The sequence below is a fragment of the Amblyomma americanum genome, chromosome 2 (assembly GCF_052857255.1).
Source record: "Amblyomma americanum isolate KBUSLIRL-KWMA chromosome 2, ASM5285725v1, whole genome shotgun sequence".
Taxonomy (NCBI): domain Eukaryota; kingdom Metazoa; phylum Arthropoda; class Arachnida; order Ixodida; family Ixodidae; genus Amblyomma; species Amblyomma americanum.
In genome coordinates this window covers 29608936-29631291 of record NC_135498.1, presented here as the reverse complement: position 1 = coordinate 29631291, position 22356 = coordinate 29608936, and the positions used below count along the sequence as shown (strand labels likewise).

Below are 22356 nucleotides of genomic sequence, written 5' to 3'. Positions count from 1 at the left end.
GTGACTTACATGAGAGCTTACAGTGTTTATGAGAGCTCAAATGGAGGAGCTTTCTCTTCAAAGCAAGCAGCTCTCAGACAAGCGGACGCCTCAAGGGTTCCGGTCGAGAACAAACAGCAAGGACCGTGCCGCACGTTCGCGTAATGTTCAGAGAGAAAGGAGGCACAGTCATGCGCGCCTCCGAAACCACGCCGGTAGCTATACTACGTGCATGCGGGAGGAGTAAAGGGGGCCGAACTCTCCAGCCGCGACCTTGGTACCAGCCGCGCAGGTCAAACGCCGTGCGCGACCGTTCCTCTGGCTGCGCTAACTACGCGCGCTATCACAGCTCCCAGCAGACATCACCGGACTGCACTGTGCAGCTAACGACGAGGCGATTGAAAAAAAAAAACGTGAACAAAAAAGCCAGGAAAGAAAGCGTGGAGGTGCTGCTAAATCGGCCTTGCGCAAGGCAGCTGCGCGCAGACAACACGTTGCACGGTTTCCACGTATAAAGCCTGTGGCCTGTTGCTACACACGCTAGCATCCGGCGCGGCATGTGAGTCACACTTCCCGGCAACGCATGCACGACGCGAGGATCTGCCTGCACAACGCTAGCGCGCGGAGCCGTTGACCATAGCCTCCGAGATCATCTGACAGCGTAGCCATAATCTCAGAGGCCATGCGTTGACTCGCTTAGCTCCCGCTAAGGGCGAAAGATGGCAGCACGAGTACTACCGTGCTGCTAGTCACGCACGTCACGTTTTCTTGGTACTTTCCTGGACAAGGTTACGCGCTGTAGTAGTACGCGGATTCGGGAGGCAATGAACGCGGAGCGATTTCGCGCGCCCATACAGAAGCGCCTTCTCTACAGCCGCACCTGTGCCGTTCTTTCAAGGCAGAAATGCATTTTATTGCTTGCCCGACCGACTTTCACCTACTTTCGCAGTTGACCGAATTATTAATAACCACGTCCCACGCGCACAAGAAACGACGCTAAATTCTGAATGCCTTAAGTTTATTAATGCCATTATTCTCAGAGTTGGTGCTGCCGCGGTGGCGCAGTGGTTAGGGCGCTCGGCTACTGACCCGGAGTGCCCGGGCTCGAACCCGACCGCGGCGGCAGCGTTTCGATGGAGGCGAAACGCAATTAAAGGGCGCCCGTGCGCTGTGCGATGTCAGTGCACGTTGAAGATCCCCAGGTGGTCGAAATTATTCCAGCGCTCTCCACTACGGCGCCGCTTTCTTCCTTTCATCTCTCAGTCCCTCGTTTATTCTTTCCCTTACGACGCGATTCAGGTGTCCGCCGAGATGTGAGACAGATACTGCGCAATCCCCCCCCCACACACACACACACAAAACAATTTAGTGCTGCACGCCCAGATTTGATGTCACTATAGGAAAGTCACGATGACGATAACGCCTGCAAGCCTGTCTGAAAGTTTACCTGATTAAAGATGTTTGCACCGGGAGAGGGAGTTGTCGAAACGCCTCCTCTCTGAACTGTCCGAAACCGGTTCCACCGCCACTTCCACCGTGCTAGCGCGAGGTGCTCAGGACAGTCCAGTGAACAATATGGCAGTGCCCAGGGAGTCCTTATTGCAAAGGTTTATAGAAGTGCTCAAGAGCGTAACATCTTGTCAATGACGTCCAAATGTAATATTAAAACTATTTCGCAGAAAATGTCAGTGCTCATGGTCAACAAGTCGGAGAGGCTGCCGTATAAAGTAGCGCGTCAGCACATAAGCCGAGAGAACCTGTCAGAACTGTCGGTAAAATTGGCGCCAAATGCACCGTGAATGCAATGCATGTGCCACATCTCACTGAAAGTTACGAACGAACCGGTTGCTATTTCACAGGAAGTTGCTACTAACAAATTAAGTTGCATGCTTTTCTGCTAGTTTAATGGGGACGAGAGTACGGATGAGTTGTGACAAGCTCCGTAGGTTGCGAATGGCAGCAAGGTTGTTTGTGCGCGTGGCAGCGCACGAGTGCCATTGAGATTTTAGGCCTATACGCAGTTAATGGCATTGAATTTGCCTGCATGGCACGGGTATTACAATAAAAGCTGCTAATATGTCTTTAAGATCGCACAATACATGCGGAGCGGCCTCGTAAACATTTTACGCTTAATACCTGAGGAACCTCAGGCCACCCATGTGGACTTAGAAGACGGGAGAGACGAAGGGGAAGAAGTAGTGGACGAAGAAAAAAAAAAGCACTTTATACTTTTGGCTTGTACACATAAAGCCACAGAGGCCATGATGGTGTACCGCACAACTACGTCATGCTTCCTCAGGGCAGTGGCGATAAGCGGATTAGATGAAAGAACAGGCCTTCGTAACGCTTCTGGTCCACCGACATGGCGGCCAGAGTGGCATCGGCGCAAGGTATCTATAAAGGACACCCTGGTGGTGGTGGTGGTGAAACACTGGAAGAATGACTGTGAAACCGGTCCTCGTGATCGGGGTGCTCAGTCCAGGACTCCGATAGCTTCTGCTATCCTGCGGGCCAGAACAACTTCCCATGAGGAAGTATATGCTAGGCAATCTGTGGGATTCAGCAGCCGTTGCATATCCACCGTTTCGCTTGTGTGTATCTGCATTGCGTGCGTGTCTGTCTGTTGTTGCCAGGAAAAAAGAAAAGGAAAGTGCACAGGCCTGCTCACTGGCTCAAGCCGAGCCACAATCGCTACCACGTGCAGATAGTAGGAGAGTTGAAAGATGGGATAGAAAGACAGGATAGTAAAGACGCGCTATAGACAAGGCCGATCCCGGAGGTAGTGCAATACCGGGCCAACCGATGGCAGGAGAGAAGCATCCTTCAAACTCTCCGCCACATTTCCAAAAACAAGTCCAATTGAACCCGTAACAGATACTCTGCGGGGTCCGGACATTCGCTTGGAACATACAAAAATTCTGTACCGTCCATTCCACGTGAGCGCCCCCTTCCTCAGAAGTTCGCATGGAATGGGCATATTTGATCGTGCAAACACATCTACCGTACACACACAGCTACCAGAACTCAGCGGCCTGCATACCTGGGTAACAGTGTCGTAGGCCAGCAGGTTAAAGTGGGGTGCTGCAATTACAACACATTACCCGCCGTTTACCGGAGTGAAAGTCACTCATGCCGCTATCTCTGCAGAGCAACAGCCCTGGCGCTATGCCCGCGACGCTTCTCTCCGAGAAAGCCGCTGCACTGGCTGGTTCCCTTTCGCAAAGCGTGTTCGTTGTCGGGCGGCCGCCATCGACAATCGCGGGCTGGATCTAACGAGGCCGAGCTGACACTGCCCCGATGCTGCAACAGCCTGCGTCACCAGGCGGGGCAGACCGATACGTCACGGTGTTTTATGACGTCCCCCCTCCCTCTTTTCCAAACGCCGAGTAAGGCGCCACAGTAGAGAGTTCACGCAAACGCCTAAAAGGCACGCAGCCGTTCCTCATACAACCGAACGCCTTGTTTCTCTCGCGAAGCCTAATGCAAACGTTCTGCCGCCCCACAAGAGAAGGTGCGAGAGCTTCTCTTCTCCATATGCGCAGTTCTGACTGCGCGTCTGTCCCGTGGCTCTGGCACCGGACCTGACTGGTATTAGGCGAGGTAGCAGACGTGGATTTCCCATACTTTGGTAACCTTATTTTTGATTGAAGGAACGGTACCTCGCCGTTCTGAAGGAAGGCCTAGAGATATCCTAAGGATCTTTCTCGGTATGACAACTTTTCGGATCCTTTCCTCACTGGAAAACTCAAGCGTGAGGCGGGAAAATGTTTGTAACCCAGTATTTCTGACATATGCGATCTGGACGCGCTACCGTATTACGTCACCGGTGCGTGGCCCAACTGCACTCAATCGGCGATTCCACTATAGGATAAAAAGCAACGGCTGAAAGACTAGTTCATAGTATGCGTGCATGTCTGAAGCGATTCTGACAATACATTGGACCGCGGCGGCTGCGTTTTTATGGAGGAAAAACGCTAAGGCGCCCGTGTGCTGTGCGATGTCAGTGCACGTTAAAGATCCCCAGGTGGTCGAAATTATTCCGGAGCCCTCCACTACGGCACCTCTTCTTCCTTTCTTCTTTCACTCCCTCCTTTATCCCTTCCCTTACGGCGCGGTTCAGGTGTCCAACGATATATGAGACAGATACTGCGCCATTTCCTTTCCCCAAAAAACCAATTAAAAAAAATACATTGCAGAAACCTGCCTTTTTATGTGCGTTCTTCACCTGGTTCAGTCAGTCTGGTTGGATCATGGACCATGCATGGAACGTGAATCTATCTGCCACAGGAGCACTAACCAGGCGTTTCAGAGACATTGTCTCCACTGTACTTGCACGGCGCCACTGCAAGTGCACCGCCAAGCCGCCCTTCAGATTTCTACGCATACGCAGACAGCAACAGACACCGCACCGGGATCTGCTGCACAGCTCGAAGCCTGCCCGCAGGACTGTTTCACCGCGGCTCCGGTTGCCGGCGCGACAACTGACACGCTGGCCGCGCGGCGGCGCTGGTAAAGACGTCGCGACAGAAACAAGGCAAACAATCGAAGCATTCGACCGGCCGACGCAGATCGAAGCGCCGAAGCGCGCGGTCCGGACACGTTCGATTCCGTGCCGGTGCATGAAATGAGACCGCGCGCGGTATAAATACACACAAAAGCGCACGCGCAAACACTGGCGAGCCTTTGTTCCCGCGGCGCCGAGGCCCCAACCGGAAGACGAAACGTAAACAGAGCCGTTCCCTGTCGGCCGTTGCATTGGTCGGCGCGCAGAGACAATGCACGCGTGCCCTTGACTCGCCCGTGAGTGGTATACAATATGCACTTATGTGCTAATGCACGCACGGCCGAGTCCCGCAGCCCGCGTACAATGCAAACCCGTCCCGTCTGGGCTGATCAGAGCGGGCTTTTTTCAAGTGCACTGGGTCAACGCGGTCCGACAAACTGCGGTCGTTCCTCGGTCGGGCACCGCAATACGACGGCGCTATCGTAGGGTGTGACCGCCAGCACCGCTATGTGCTGGGACGCTTAAGACGACATTTATAAAGCTGTCGACCGAGTCTCGGCTTTTCTTTTAGAACCGCATAAAGGAGTGCTGGAGGCTCTGCTCATCTTGCTGTCGATATGCGCTCGAGCATCCCTTGGAGATATATACATGCCATATTTCCTCGAATTCAACGCGATCTTTTTTTCACGCGATATCATTAGGCCGTCACACCAAAACCCCGCCGATGCCCGTTGTCACGAAATTCGCTGACTGGTCGAGAGAGGTCTCGTGACCCCGTGAAGTGACCACAATCTGGCTCCCGGATTGTGAGCAACCTGCCCACCGTGGCAGGTGACAGTTGAATTAATGATTGGTCGAGAGAAGTTATGTGACCTTATGACGTTATCACAACCTGTTCACCGGATTGTGAGCGACCTATAGTTTCTAGATAGCATTAGATTTCACGTCACAAGCAACCCGGGGCCGTTTATGGTCGCAGCATAGCGGATGCCTGCAGCCAGAAGTTCGGATATGGCGCTTGATGGACCGACAACTGCAAAGGAGCTAAAGCAAACACACACAGAATTAAGTTTCAACAGACGCTGCGACAAATGTGAAATCGAATACTTTCGCATTCCACTCTTAAGGTGACTTCAGCGTCACCACAGATTTTTTCTTTTTAACTCACAACAGAAGTGATGTGCCACCTGCCGCGTTATAAATGGATAAATATTACTGACTAATTAAATATTTTTTCTTTCCTCTTCCGTGTCGACAAAGTGTCATGGTTGCGGTATACGTCCGGGTAAATGCGGCACTTTATACGAGGCCAGAGGAAAAAAGAAAACGTAAAGCAACGGGGTGTGCATACGACTATAAAGATCTCGTGAACGAGGACTCGGCTCCCCGCCGAGGAAAAACAGCACGGCCAACACGCGCCGTACTCTGCATGCGGCGAAGTGTCTTCGACAGAAGCATGCACTGCTGCATTCGACCAAGAAAAAGCGGAAGCCGTCTAATGAAAAAAATATAAGAAAGCGAAATAAAACGCGGGCAAAAGCGTGGTAGCAATACAGCTGAACCTGGTTATAACGAAACTGAACGGGCCCGCGGCGATTACTTCGTTACAGCCGTAGCCTTGTTATGGCTCGTATTGACCGAGCTTGCAAAGGGGATCGTCATTTCTTCGTTATATCCGTTATTTTCGTTATAACGAGGTTCGATGTACATATTTCTATCGCCACTGATGGCCGAAACGCGTTGGCCCTGCGGATCTATAAGAATGCGGCAGCTATTGCTAAGCACAGCTCCTGCATTGTATAGACATCGCTTGCGCTGCGCGTTGGGGTAGCAACGGCGACACAAAGAGACACGGCAGTGACAAAAGTACTGAACGCAGAGTTAGTAGCCGCTGACAGATATTCCCCTTTCTTCAGTGCAACCCGCAGGGCGCCATACGCAGTCTTCTGTCGAATGTGATCGGCTCTGAGCTACGACATCGCAGACACATTCCAAAGCACAAGGCAGCTATCCCCCGCTGAGCGGTTCGGGAAGGCTGTATGACGATGTGAATGCATACACTCGTATCATTCATTAGAGAGTTTTAGTTTCACGTACGTAGAGCTCTTACGGGTGACCAGTGCGCATGCGCAGAACGCGAAGGGTATGCGCGAGTGCCACGTACGTACGTGAGATTCGGATTTTTACGTTGCGGTCTTTGCGTTGCTTGCGTACGTAGCGTTGACAAACATGGCGGCACCCTGCCCGCCCGCTTCACAGCGATAACAGCTTCGTCGCTAATCCCTCGAGGCGATATCGTGCTCTAAACTGTTGTATTCGCCTTCAATTTGCCCATTCTTACCCTAGCATAAGGTTTCAAGCGACAAATAGCTTTTGTTTTTCAGATTTAAGGGCGATTTCCCAGCTGCAAGCCTAACGAAGCAGCGCTCCGACACAGTTCGACTGGCTTGGCTTTGACTCGTCTTGTCTTAGAGTGGCTACAGCAGTGTCTTCATCTGTCAGTAGATGGCGCTAGGAAGAACGCGCGGCAAGTGTGCCTCGATGCGCGCATCGAGCAACTAAGAGTTTGGAACGACATGCGCGTATGGTACGTAGACTTCTCACGTTTGCCTGCGTGAACTCTGTACGTACGTGAAACTAAAACTCTATTATCGCTTTCTGCGTCGCCATCATTATGCACTAACATCTGCAGGGAGTACTTACGCTAATTGAAAGTCAGTCCCGCAAAACTAATCGTGAAACACAGACGCTTTTTACGAAGACCCCAGTAACAGCATGCAGACAGAGTCCGTCCGTCCCTCACCGTTGTGCAGGTGCTCGAGCTTGGCGTTGAGCCGGGCCGTCCTGCCGCAGAAGACGTGCACCTCGTCGTCGGTGGCGATGGCCACCGTGCGGCCGTCGGGGGACAGCGCCAGGCAGCGCGGAGTCGAACCCTCGGCCAGCGGCGGAAACTCGCCCGTCGTCAGCAGGTACGGCTCCTGGCCCTTCTGGTACTCGACTGCACAACGAGGGGGGTTCGGGTGAACAAAAATGGCGCAGATGTAGAACATCCGCCTCGCGTGAGAGAGGACCGGGGTTCGAATCCCGGTGCCGCGCAATTCTCCACCGGGTTTGAAAAAAAAAAGAACTCCGCGTGTCGATGGAATTGCATAACCAGGACTGGGGTGCGGCCTGATCTCAGTGACCAGAACCGACAACGCACTCCCTCACCAGAACAGGACTTGGCCGCCCTGGTGCAGTAATTGGCCACAACCTTCTATGATAAAAACCAATTAACCCTCGGCCCTCAGTCCCCAGCGGCTGCAGAGCAACTGACCAAGGCGGCGGTCAGACCTGTGACGCAGCGGAGGGTGCTAAGAATCTCTGGCTCCGGACAGGCCGCCATCGGAATCTGAGCCTGGCAACGTTTAGCAAGCGTAGCAGGGGGCGGCAGAAGGTTAGGTGGGCGGACGAGATTAAGAAGTCTGCGGGGATACGGTGGCCGCAGCTGGCAAAAGACAGGGTTAGTTGGAGAGACATGGGAGAGGCATTTGCCCTGCAGTGGGTGTAGTCAGGCTGATGATGATGATGATGATGATGATGATGGAAATATCCGTACTGCTTGGTGTGGCCGATCTGCCCGAAAAACTGCCACCTTTCCGGTCAAAATGTTCCTTAATTCGATTGCATTCGAAGGCCCAGCACCACCTCAGAGCCACGAGCATGCAGGGTTCTTAAAGTTGTGGGCGCTCAATAACAGTGTTCAAGCACCGCATGCATGGGAAGCAGCGTGTTCATTCCGCAAGTTGGCACTGTGTTGGCACCGTCGACCTTCAAGGGCGATGTGTCCTTGAAGGTCGACGTCTTAAGCCGTTTGTAGAATTCGAAGAGACGATTGAAGCCGTTCATCCCGTCACCACAACAGAATAGGCTCAAAGTATCCCGCAAAGTTACTTTATATTTGCGGCTTTGTTCGGTGAAAATTTGACCACAACACGCTGTTAATTCCGCGACTGCAGCATTGTCCGCCACCTTGCTCGTCACGTCACTCGCTTATCCGACGTCAGCTCTACATACTCTGACAGCACGAAAACGGTGAAATACGCAGGACTACAGTCTAGACTGCAGGCTACACAAAAGCTAAACTATAACAAAACGCTCAACACAGTAATGTGGTTCGCAGTGCACGTGTGTGTCAGACTGTCAGTCTCTGCTTGCGAGCCGTCCCACGCAAAAAGAGAAGGATGTGCAGCGCGATTTATGCCGTAAGGATTAAAGGTTTAGGTTTATGTGGGCTTAACGTCCCAAAGCGACTCAGGCTATGAGGGACGCCGTAGTGAAGGGCTCCGGAAATTTCTTTTCTTATTTAGCTTTTTCTTCTTTGGGTTCTTCAGCGTGCACTGATATCGCACAGTACATGGACCTCTGCAATTTGACCTCCATCTAAATTCGACCGACGCAGCCGCATTAGGATTAAGGATTAATGGTGGACAAGGCTGCGTAGCTCCGGACAACACTGTGCGCTTCGAGACGAGGGATCTGTGAGGCTGCGGGGAAATTTACGACATAATCGCCAAGTATAAATCCTGAACGCCGAAAGCTGCTTTGAACGAACACACACACACACACACACACACACACACACACACACACACACACACACACACACACACACACACACACACACACACACATATATATATATATATATATATATATATATATATATATATATATATATATATATATATATATATATATAGAGAGAGAGAGAGAGAGAGAGCAAGAATTTCATACTATCGGTCCCCCTTCGGTGCCAAGCATCGATTGCGACAGCTGAAGAATTGTGGTCCCATGTGGAGATATGCGACACTGCGGTCTGCTCACTGGTTTAGGAGTGACTGTACAGCGTCACAAAAAAATGTGCGCCAGAGCTGTTCTGCAGCAGAGTCGAATTTACGATTAATAATTAACGCACCCGCCGGGGCGGCTGATGTGACGATAGCCATATTAGATCAAACAAATCTGCTGCACCTAATGGTGATGAAATAACTTTATTGGCACCCGTCAAGGAATCAGAGGGCGACGAAGACTTATTTGAGTATTGACAGCCGTCATCTTCCCTTGGGACTCAGCGGTGTCCAGGGCCAGACGGATGACTTTCTTTTGTTCTTCTTCTTTCTGACAGGCCATTAAAGCCTCCCAATATTCCTGTCTGGTTCGTTGTAGCTAGGGCATGTCCACACCATGTGGATCATGTCTGCAATTTCGTTACAGTGTTTGCACCTCTTGTCATGGATCGCCGGATGCCATCTGCTTAGTGCTAGCGGGTTGAGAAAATCCCCGCCTGTAATTTTCTCCATATGACCTCTTCCTTTTTGCTGAGGCCGTTGCATGCTGGAGGTAGTGTCTGTCTTCCTAATCTGTAATTACTAAGAATATCTTAGTACGTGTTCAGCTCCTCGTCCGTCTGAAGGGGCTCTGTGCTCGACGAGACCGCACTATGATCCCTGTGTGCACCTAATAAAACACCCGCCTAATTAACATCTGCGACAAGCAGGTAAATTACATGCCGTTAAAATGAAATGCTTTGCCCGATTAATTTTCCTAATTTATTCGTTCGCCCACCCAATTTATTCCAGCAGTGTTCCACAGCGGAAAGTGCACTCGAGGCGCTTAAAAGGAGCGGAGGAGAAGGGTACCCAATGGGCACTGAAGCTCGCTTGGACTTCCTGTGGATGTTTAGGACATCCATGGGACGTCCAAGAGAGTTCCAGTGTCCATCGGGATATATAGACGTCGCGAGCCGGCAGACAGAGCTAAAGATGCACCGAAGCGGCGCTCGACCGCAAGCTCACTCGCACCATCCCTCCCAATCGTCGCGCGATCGTATTACACCGATCGCTCCATTAAGGGAACGCGACTACCCGAGAAATTGCCCTCACACCGAGAGACGAAGCGAATCGCATTAACCCCTTGAAAGCAGCCGTGCTTGCGCGGAATTATCCCCTCCGTTCAACATTATATAACCTCCTCCTTCCATCATTTCTCTCCTTCTCTCCACCGCCGCCGCTGGCGACAGACGGATTAGGCGCAGTGCGACGACCAATATAAAGCTGACCGCAAATTAAACCGCATCAGCAGCGCCGCAGGGGGTGCGCAGAGCACAGCGCAGGTGGCAGGCAGCTGCAGCGCCGCGCCATTCGTCAGCATGCTGCAGGGTGGGCGACCTCGAAGCGAAGCGCTCCTGCCTGCGTCGCGTTGTCGGCGTCGTCGTCTGCGGTTATCGGCAGGGCTCCTCTCGGCGCCGATAGATGCCGCCCGCGATACGCCGATGAACTTCGCTCGCGATGCAAGGCAAGGGGTAACAACCGCGCGGCGGCCGAGGCGAGCCAATACCACCTAGATTGGGCGAGCACGTAGTAGTACACACAAACCACGCCAGCCAAGTGGGCCGCGCGCTGACAACATGGAGGAACGCAGCAGCACGGAGCGGCCCCGTCGGCGGCGCCTGCAGCACCAGCGGCGGCGTGAAGCGCCAACCAGTTCGCCGCCCCCATCCTCCGGGAGGACGTTCATAGAAGGTAGCAAAAGCTGGAACTAGATGGACGGGCAGTAGGGTGGTTTTCACATATTGGGCATTGAAATAAGGGAGTAATTATTCGTCAGTGACGAACCAAGCGCAGCGCTATATGTGGACGGTAATGAGTGATTATTCAAACTCTACTCCATATAGGGGGATTCCCATTAAATAATTGAGCTAACAGTGAGATTGCCTCCAAGAGAGACGAAACAACAACAAAAAAAAAGGCCAGAAAGCACCGCCAGGACCTGAGCGGCTGGTCGCAAGCGATCTTCCTTTGAAACAGTTTTGATCTTTAGCATAGCTGGACTTGGAACTTTAGGCTATTGCTTTTTTTAGTTTTTTTTTTTCCTGCGCAAGCTTCGCTGTACAAACATGCCCGCCGTGAGTACTCTTCGCAGGCACCTGAACTCAGACAGCGCCAGCAAGGGGTGTCGGCAGTAGTCGACGTGTATTTTAAGCGCACCTGTTTCAGGCGTCGGTACAGCGCAGTCGCTCACTGATCGAGGATTAACGAGCATTCGTCGAGCCCCTGAGTGTTACAAGGTTGAACAGGTAGAAACGTTCGAACACGCGCGAATTGCGACGCCAACTTCGCAGCACAAAGGAAGACTTCCCCGTTCAACGAAGTGCACAGGCTAAGTCGGTTGTTTCTAGCACTGGCCAACGAAACCCCCCCCCCCCCTCTCTCTCTCTCTCTTCAAACGCCGAAGGAGAGAAGGAGAAGGAAAAAGAAACTTCGTAAACACATCGCACGTAGGGTATGCAGCCAGCGACGCGTAGTACATTAACAGACGAGGCCACTTCGTCGTTCTATGTCTCCGATGCGCATTCTGTCTGCGCCACCCGGCCGGCATAAGATACAAACAAGGAAAGCTAGAGAGAAAAGAAGTTCGCAGAAGAGAAAATGACAGCATCTGGAGCGAAGTTCGCGAAAAAATAATTAAAATAATAATCAAAGAAAAAAGAAAAAAAATGAACGCATGTCGCTGTCCTCGACGTCGAGCGCTCACCTCAGGAGCCTCTCAAATTTTTGTTTCTTCAGATCGGCGCATTTCTTTTCATGTTTTTTTTTTACTCCTCTCGGTTTTCTTGTTACATCTACGCCCTTTCGAGCACCGCCGACGAGGAGAAAGCGTAATTGCTGCTCGAAGCTGTACGAGGTCGCCTACCCGGCGTTCGCTTGGCTCGCGGGGAGTTTTCCTCGGAGAATGCCCCCGTCGATCCTTCTTCCCCCTACTGTCACGGCTGCGTTTCTAGCGCCTTGAGGAAAAAAAAAAGAAAATAGAAAGGGAAAATACCTCCGCGCCCGACGATGATGCAATGCGGCGGGCGGAGGCGGCGGTGACCGTGCGGTTGCGGCGCGCAGAAACCACGTGATCTGGCGCCCCGAAGCTGTTATCATAAGAGAAGCCGCTGACCGGCTTTTGCGGCGTCGGCAAAGATGAATACATAAAATAATAAAAAGGTAGCGCTAGGGCGTGGGAAGCCGGTCAACGCACCAAGTCGCATGACAAGCGTTACGACAGATTGCCCCCGCCGCCTGCTCGGGCAACTGGGAGGCACCGCTATTCATTCATTCATTCATTCATTCATTCATTCATTCATTCATTCATTCATTCATTCATTCATTCATTCATTCATTCATTAACTCATTCATTCATTAACTTCTCTCTCTCTCTCACACACACACACACACACACACACACACACACACACACACACACACACACACACACACACACACACACACACACACACACACACACAGAGAGAGAGAGAGAGAGAGAGAGAGAGAGAGAGAGAGAGAGAGAGAGAGAGAGAGAGAGAGAGCACTTACTGTTGCAGTCCCACAGCTTCCACGTGCCGTCACGAGACACAGACGCCATCCTGCGGAGAGGGAAGGAAAGACAAAGAACGTCTTAATAATAAGGACGGGGCGTACAGAACCAAATGTTTATTGAGGCGGCCAATCGAAAAAAGGTTGTATATAGACAATCAGAATGTACGCTTGCGACACACGAGACATCTCAAATGTATTTGCTCCCTGGTGTCTCAAAGTTATCAAATTAATGCGCATGTTTTTATGAAAACATTGCCAGCTGTAATGTTGACGGATTTCAAGCTAAGCCAGTTACGTTGTAGACATGACCTCGCTAGGGCTGAAGCACGTTTTGAAATGAACACTAAACATTGAAGATTGGTTTTCGAGGAAAGGAAATGGCGCAGTATCTGTCTCATATATCGTTGGACACCTGAACCGCGCCGTAAGGGAAGGGATGAAGGGGGGAGTGAATGAAGAAATGAAGAAAGAGGTGCTGTAGCGGAGGCCTCCGGAATAATTTCGACCACCTGGGTATCTTCAACGTGCACTGTCATCGCACAGAACACGGGCCGCGGCCGGTTTCGAACCCGGGAACTCCAACTCAAAAGTCGCAAAAGCTGCGGTCTTTCACGACGTGATGATAATTGACTGTCGGAGTATTTTAAAATCTGCAGATAGAAATACGCGGGCTCTTTATCTAAGTACCAAGCAAAAGACAGGGTTAATAGGAGCCACTGAGCCACCGCGGCGGGTATTCCCCAAAAACCAATTTCCTTATCGCGTCGCTCCAATGCGCAGAGTAATAACCTCCACCTGCGTTTTTTTTTACCCTCCCGCTCTGTCTGTATTGTCTTCCATTTCTTTCCGACATAATCCACATTATGGCAGCTTGCATTATAACGACCATGTATATAAGTTTCCAGACTCCTTATCGAGGTGGCAGTTATTAGGCTTGTTGCTATACCCTGTGTGAAAGTTCCTTATAAGCCCCCCCCCCCCCCCCCCCCCCTCCTCCTCCCTGTCATGTTTTTAGCGGCTCTTTGTTCACCTATATGCACCACAAATGGAGTCGGAACAAAAGGAATCTAATTGAAACTTATCGGCGTATACCGCTGAAGTGAGATGACAAGCAACATGTCGGCAACAGGGGATACCAGCCGAATAATAACCGACAATTACTCGGCGCCGCGAACAATGCCTCCAGCTCCATGCAAGGGACCGAAACCGGGTTTCGCAAGGCGGAAGTTTGCTCAATATCCGACCGATATCTCCGCGGGTGTCTGGTGGACGAGGGAGGTTGCAAGGCGTCGGCCGGTGGGCAGATTCCGCTCATGTGACGCAAGCAGATAAGCTGATAACGCGCGAGAGATAGATACAGAGGCACAGCGCGGAGGTCGACACTGCGAACTTTGACACGTTGACGCAAGAGGGCGACACGCGGCTCCCGCAACACTTCAAAGACGCCGAACTTTGACACGTTGACGCAAGAGGGCGACACGCGGCTCCCGCAACACTTCAAAGACGCCCGCCGAGAGGTGAAACGAGATCTCAGAACCGTGTTCAACTTTCACCTTGGAACACTATATTGCGAGACGTGAGCTTCTCAGAAGAGGAAAAGGCAGGCAGGTGACTCGTCAGTCCCACCACGAGAGAACGAACGAAGGTCGGAAAAGAAACGAGATCGAGTGAAGAACGAGTCCCTTCGTCTGACTTATCGCATCTTATCGAGTTGCGCAAGAGGGCCCTCCCAGCGGGCTTGTTACTCGGATGATGTAACTATGTGCACACACTGTATTCATTCTCCTTGACCACACCGCGATAAGACGCGCGTGCGCTTTATACGTAACGTCAAGTGGCTTCCGGTTAACAGATACCGGGTTCCAGCTACGGCTTTAATCAGCGTACCCTCGAACAGACGGGCTTGACGTCCCGTCTTTTCTCCGCCAGGTAGTGACGCGCAGTGACCGAACGCTCCGAGTGTGCTACCTTCGACGATTATCAGCTGGACTCCTCACTCCAGTTGCAGTGTACATTGTGTTGTGCGCGTGTGCTTTTTTTTTATTATGGACTCCACACGCGTACGACCTGTATATATATATTAGGATGTAGATAGAATATTTGCACCTCTTGCATTTCATTTCTCCAGTCTGCCTGCTATTCTGTATTTCCGCTGTCCCAGTTCAGGTGCTTTCCGTAGCGGTGTCATATGCTGGGGCTAACAAAAATCGCTTCCTTCCTTTCGTTATTACTATTCTAACTATAAACCCCTGCTACTCACAGCGTACAGTTCAGCACACACTTGCCTAGAGAAATCGATAAGCGCACTATGGTGTACTCTAAAACAGAAAGGAGAAAAAATGGAGTAAGCTGCCCTCTAACACACTCCCTTTTATAAAAGAGAATGCTAGAGGATTAATCCCTTTATCTCCCATATAGGAGTATTTGTGTTTAGAGTGTAGTATGTGCTCGTGCGCTTTAAGAGCGCGTATTGCTCGAAACAATTTCATCGCGTGTTCAATTCGTACCCAACTTTCGTGGTTAACTTGTCATGCATCGGAAACATATATCTCGAGCCCAGGAAGCAGCGACAAATGTCACCACAGCGCACAGGAGCGCGCCGTTTGAGCGCCCTATATACAGGCGTGTGTACGTGCCTTACAAAAATGGTCTATAGACTGTCTGTAGACTTCTTATAGACTCTATTGCCTTCCTAGAGATATTTCTTTTTGTCTACTCATAGTCTACAGAAAGTCTATAGAAAAAGTCTACTAAAAGTGCATGGCCATAAATCTATAGATTGTCTATATATAGACTGGCTATATATAGACTGTCTACAGGATTTACATTGCCTATAGACTGTTTTCTTGGGTTCGTCTACAGGGAGTCTATATATAGATTTTATAGACAGAAGTCTGTGGCCAGTCTATAGACTGTCTAAAGAAGTTTTTGTAAGGGGTGGACGTCTGCAAAGCGCGTCACATCACCTGGACGAGTCGTTGGAGAAGGCGAAGCAGAAGACTCCCGACGTGTGGCCCTTGAGCTCGAAGGCCCTCTTCACCTCCTTGAACTCGCCCGTCTTGCTGAAGCACACCTCCCACACCTTCACGTCGGGGGTGAATCCTGCATGGGGGGGGGGGGGGGACAATGGGAAGAGGTCTCCCGCAAATAAGCCACTGCAGAAAGGACGCGAACGCAAAAAAAAAAAAACACCCACTGCGGTGGCGCAGTGGTTAAGGCGCTCGGCTACTGATCCGGAGCACCCGGGTTCGAACCCGACCGTGGCGGCTACGTTTCGATGGAGACGAAACGCAACGGCGCCCGTGTGTTGTGCGATGTCAGTGCACGTTAAAGATCCCCAGGTGGTCGAAATTATTCCGGCGCCCTCCACTACGGCACCTCTTTCTTCCTTTCTTCTCTCACTCCCTCTTTTATCCCATCCCTTACGGCGCGGTTCAGGTGTCCGCCGATATGTGAGACAGAGACTGCGCCATTTCCTTTCCCCGACAACCAATTTTCAACACAAAAAATAATAAAAAAGGAGAACGTGCATCGGAAGATGTATTGTTTCAGTCCCTCTTTTTTATCCCCTCCCTTGCGGCGCGGTTCAGGTGTCCGCCGATGTGTGAGACAGACACTGCGCCATTTTCCTTTCCCCCAAAACCAATTTAAATTTCATTTCAACCATAAAGAGCAGCACGAAAAGTACACTCTAAACACAAATACACCTATATAGGAGTAAAAAGGGAGTAATATGTTATCTAACGCAATCCTTTTTTAGTCTTTCCTGTTTAGAGCGTAAAATGGTAAGTGGGCTGCTTAACTAGTGCTGAACTCTTATCTGGAGAGCTTTCTTTTTTGTTTAAAGGTCCAGCTTCATCGCCATCATCAGATATTCAATTGTCGATGGCGTAAAGGACTTCACAACGTGTCACTTGATGTTTACTGTGTTCGTGTTAGAAAGAAGAGGCGCGCGCTATCTGAGCGATGGTAGTGGCACCCACGTAACAGGGCGGAAAATCAGCACCGACCAAGAATATTTCCGTGATGTCACAGTTCTCGTTTAAAACGACTTTTACAATCGATTCAAGTAAACAGCCTTATCAACGTGCACTGCCTTGAAGATCGTGTTTTTAAGAAGACTGCAACTTGTGCAATGTGGAATAAGGAAAAAAAATGGACAACTATCGAAGAGTCCTTATGGCGCGTAAGCACGCAATCGCCTTAATTGATCCGTGTGCGGATGACATTACACTGAGTTCCTGCTTCGATCGTCACCGTCACATACCTATATACTGAGTGACGTTACACCATGCACTGACCGAAGTGAGCTTCTCAGAAGGAGGTTTTCACTATAGTTGCGATATATTGGCACAATGCAGCCGCAATGGAAATCAGTACATGCATCTGCTGGAGCGATCGCAATGATGGTGAAGTTCCATTAAACGAAACTGACCACAACAACAGGCATTGAAGAAAAAAAGGAGAACGTATCAGGAACTCGGCGTTAATCTCAATCCGTCCGATAGAGGGCGCCACAGATTTCACAACAGGCCGCAAAACAACGCTCGCGCGCGCGGCCTAGTTGTTTGTAGCGCCATCTCGCGATAACCACTCGCATTACATCGGCGAATGAAGCGCACACATTGGAAGCGCTGCCTCTCGTTAATCACCTGGGGCACATACACGCAGCGATTTCTTTCGTGATTTCTTACGCATAAATTGCTACGATCAATGCGCGAACAGCGAGCTCAGGTGTCTTAACTAACGTTTGTGAACTCCGCTTGTGTACATGTGAACAGAATTTTCGCTCATGGTTGAGGTTCCGGTATTAAACAAGCGCACCAGGTGAACGACTTATGTATTAAGTTTCGCATGTCAACGCTATTTGAGTCGGCAGTGGGAATGCAGTTGTGGCTGCTCTCATTCACGGAGCGGGCTATGATCGGTAGTACTTACGGACATGTCAACGAATAAAGAAAGAACGAAATGAAGAAAGAAAGAAATAAAGAAAGGAAGAAAGAGAGGAATACGGACTGACCCGCAAGAGAAATCGAGGAACGCAGAAAGCAAGCGTTTGTGCAGTGTGTGTTGCTCACATTATTCCGTTTTCGGTTACATATTATTAGAGTTTTGTTGTTGTTATTCTATGCGTTGATTAAATGCCCGTTCACGGTGGACGGACTTCAGATTATGACTCGCGCCACAATTATGCTTCAAATAGGCGCACGGAATCATGCGCGCATCGCACCCTGCAAACGGGTTGACGACCCATAAGGTGCCTTGACTTCGCGCTTCATGACGGTCACGTGACATGTGCGGAGACTCGGGAGCGCTTAGAGCAGGGGCCAATGCCAGCTGACTCAGCGATTACAGGACAGGACACGACAGCGCTGTTTACAGGCAGTCGCGATCGGTTCAAGCCCCGATGCGTCGTCAGCACAGTACGAAGAAAGGAAATAAATAAAGCAAAGAAAATAAACAAAGAATCTCGACAGAAAGAAATAAAAAAATAAAAAGCCAGCGGGGGCACACCCCGATGGTGCTACACAGCACCCCGCAAGGGTATTCTGGCGCCAAGGGCTCCCAAATGACGTAGAAAAAAAGGACGTCAGCCTTTCAAGATACGGAAAAAGGAAGGAACAAGCAAAATCAACACAGCTCTCGCTTGAAACGCGCAACAGTTACATAAGGGTGAATCACCCGAAAAAAAAAAAAGCCGTAAATAAACGCAACGCCGACACAGGTCGCGCGCACTGATTCCTACGAACTCCGATAACGCATTCGTGACGTCGTACAGCGCGAATTGGCGCTGATTGGCTGCACCGCGGAGAAAAGTCGGGCAGCAGCAACAGCAGCAACACTGGCGGCGGCGTCACCCCGGCTCCGTGAAGACTCTTTTATCTCCCCGTCTTTCGATGTTACAAAACGACCGATCGGTTTTGCCGCCAGGAAGGAAAAAAAAAGAAAAAGACCAGCCTGCAGGCTGGCGCAGAGCCCGGCGGTCTTTTCAACGACGCCATCCGTGATCGGTGTGCGCGATGCATACTGCTCGGGGGAGCCAGCGTCAGTGTAGCACCGCCACACTCTTGAGATACAAGGGCGCGTAAAATTTGCAATGCGTCAAGCGAGCGCAGCCTTTCTAAGAGCGAAAGTAAAAGAAAGTAAGAAAGAAAGAAAGAAGGAAAGAAAGAGGGTGAAAGGATGCTGCAAAGACGAAGAGCTGGGGTATTCATTTCACGCGTGCGCGTACAAATCGAGTTCCCAGAATCGAGAGCGCGCACTGATGCGGCGACGCCACTACTTTTCCAGGTGGAGACATTTACAGCGAATGTGTCCCGCCGGATAATCCCTTACGCGAGCTAAGTGCAGTGAGCAGGGTGCGCGCAATATACGCTGTGCAGTACGCGTATCGCGAACAGACCCTCTCCTACTAAAGACTCGAACGTGAAGAGGGAGGCACTCGACTCGGTTCTCGGTCACTTTGGCAACTAGATTCGCAGTTGCGTTTATTTAGCTCTTCTTCAGGACCAGACTGCGAGAGGGTCTTCCGTCGGGTGTCGCAACGTTTGTCATTACCTGGCTTTTCCTTGCGCCGTGTCGTCACTGTGGTTTTTGCTGACTGGTAGCCCTGATTCATCGGCTCAGGCTTTTTGCTTTGCGGCGATAGCTATAATGTGGGTCTTCCTTCAGTGTAAACGACGTTGACCAGGCTCGTAGAAAGATGGAGACTAAATCTGGAAAGTGTTCCTACTTCGTATTCCGTTTCTGGCTCTGCCAGTAACTATACAGAAACGTGGATTTATTTATTTCTTTTTGTAGCGATAGCTACACTACAATACCATTTCGAACCTTAAGCGTGGTTGGTCACGTGGTACGGAGCAGCTGCCGGCGGCGCGGCGCCGTGGCTGATCACGTGCTTCGTCACGTGGTTGGTCGCGTGACCAAGTTCCACTCGGCCAGCTGGAGCTATCGCGTCATTTCTGGTTTAAACAGAGCTAAACCACCGCCAATATTTTTTTTTTTCAGAGACGAAGGTTCAAAACTTACTTTTGAGAAATCCAGAACTCGCGATGAATGTGTACAGAGCGCTTCGTAACTGTATGACGTCGTCAAAAGGCAAGTTCGTTTGACGAGGCTCTCTAGCTTCTCGATGCTGCACTGAAACATACAAGGTGCTTCGCCTAAATGTTTCCGCGATTAAAAAAAAAGTTTTTTGAGTAGGAAGAGCACTTTTTTCGGCCTAACATTGTCATCGGCGGAATTATACACCACAATGCAGCTGAGACCTGCTAACTAGCAGGCTGGTTAACCAATAGTGAATAGTTAAATTTTCAACTAGTACTGTTAGGCTCCATTACTGGAGGGCGTGTAGCCCAACGTAAGTAATATCCATATTGGTTTCCAAAATTTCGAAAACGCAGTTACCCTCGGCTCTTTGGCCCAACAAATTCTGCCGACATCGCGACAAAATGCATGCACTTTCGAGAAGTTTGCAGGCAAAGCGACCTCTTCAGTGTACGTAACACGTCGAAATAGCCAAATTTTGCTGGACCACAGCGCCGTGAGGGTAACCGCGTTTTCGAAAGTTAAAAAAATGATATGGATATTACTTACGGTGTGATACACGTCTCTCAATAATTAAGGAGCCTAACAGCAATAGTTAAAAAGTTATCTATTCAATATTAGTTAGCAAGCCTGCTATAGTTAGCACGTCTCAGCTGTATTCTGATGTAATACACTGCTCACTATGCTATGCCGAAAAAAGCGCTCTTCTAACTCAAAGAGCCTATTTTTAAAAACTGTGGAAATTCTTAGGTGAGACACCATGTACAGGTCGCTCTGCAGGTACTTGTAGGATAGGAAGGGAGGAGGCTCCAAGTAGTTCTTGTGCCCAAGAGAGACCGCACCTGGCGCTTAGACTGCTAAATACTACAGAACGGAAGGAATAGCGTCTGGTCCCCCTACTTTTCTGGAAATGCTAAGTTGTCTTTGTTCCATCCGTACAGCAATGAACGACCATCTTGTGCGGGCCTAAACAAGATCCTGTCTCGATCTTGCCTCAAGAGCAAAGATCGCGCCTCAGCGAGTCTTGTTCTTCCTTGCGCCACCCCTTATTTTTCCATACGTTTTCTTTACTGTTTTTGCTCGCCCCCCAAAGGCATCGCCATTGTGTACGTATGCACTAAAGTCGAAAACGCCTGCTTCTTAGACTGTTGCGAACAGGTGAACAACGCTTGCGCTAAACCATTTCCTTCGTGCTTGCACAAGGCGCACAAAAAAGTACATACAGCCAGGAATACGGCGTCGCCCCATAGCACGCTCTTTTAATATGTCTAAGCAGGTACTCGAGTCTTTGTAAATCCATAGCCACCGACTCTAAATCATAGTCCGCTCGTGCTGACGGCTCATCTTTATTCGGCAATCGACATCTACGCGAGGCGTTCTATGCGACAGCTTTTAAAAAGAAACACACAGAAAATCCTCTGCCGAGCGCTGTCTTTGCACACAATGCGTACATGATGTTGCAAATGATGACGTGTGCGCATACAAGCGCGCTGGAAAGCGAGCGAACCCGGCAGTGCTGCAGTTTTCCAATTGTGTTTCAAGTTGTAGTCAGATAGTTTCGAAGAAACCATCCGGCAAACTGCGGAGCGTTGTTTCTTAATCAGCGCTGCACACAATGCCTGCGGAGCGTTTCAAAAGAGAGTGCCAAGCCTGAAAACGAACGCTACATTGCTAAGAGGCGCGAATGCGGGGAGCTCTGCATCGGTGGAGGTCTGGCTGGAAATAATATACGTTAAGGCAAATGTCGACCTCTGGTTTCTGCTCACTGCTCGGTGTTATTCATGCTCGCCACGTGTCTGTTTAAGCCGAAAGCGAAAGATCTGCGGAAGAATGACATACACTGCATTGTTGATGCAGACACACACACACCGCTGTCTGTTAGCATCCCCGTCAAAAGACGCGTTTATACCCCTGCTGCAGCCTGGTTACAATGGGCGCGCCCCAACTACCGTTAAACCGAATTACAGTTAGCAGCTCTCTGCAACTGTCCTACAGTTTGTGTGATGTTTACTGATTTACTGCACACCAATTAACTCGGTCAAACCTACACCAGCAGCGCACCATTACGGAGTTTGTGACGTCACACACTAGCCACCTACGCGGACAGGTAGAGACTGCACAGCCACACTCCAAATTGTCCTCACCTGAAGACGCGACGAAGCGTCCGCACGGAGACACGCAGCCGTAGTAGTTGTTCATGTGCCGGGTGTCCAGGCTAGCCAGGAGGTCACCTGCGGGTGAACAGCAAATACATAGTAGTCGTTTACTACGCGGCACATCGACAACACGACTCAAACAGCCAGTTTGAGAAGCGATGTGGGGTTAGCCACGCGTCGCCCACCCATTATGAGTCGCGCTCACCCACGCGCCGAGAGAGAGCCGCGTATGATACAGCTCTCTGCCAACACCGTCAACAACCGA

At 50.5% G+C, this 22356-nt stretch overlaps 1 protein-coding gene across 1 annotated transcript in view; it reads right to left on the bottom strand.

Annotated features, from left to right (window-relative positions):
- LOC144120883 (transducin beta-like protein 2) overlaps positions 1-22356 on the bottom strand; it is a 232415-nt gene that overhangs the window by 13028 nt on the left and 197031 nt on the right. The window contains exons 5-8 of the mRNA XM_077653670.1: positions 22080-22166; positions 15855-15990; positions 12886-12935; positions 7287-7481 (exon numbers count right to left, since the gene is read on the bottom strand). Coding sequence (XP_077509796.1) covers positions 7287-7481; positions 12886-12935; positions 15855-15990; positions 22080-22166 — 468 coding nt within the window. The remainder of the gene's footprint in view (positions 1-7286; positions 7482-12885; positions 12936-15854; positions 15991-22079; positions 22167-22356) is intronic.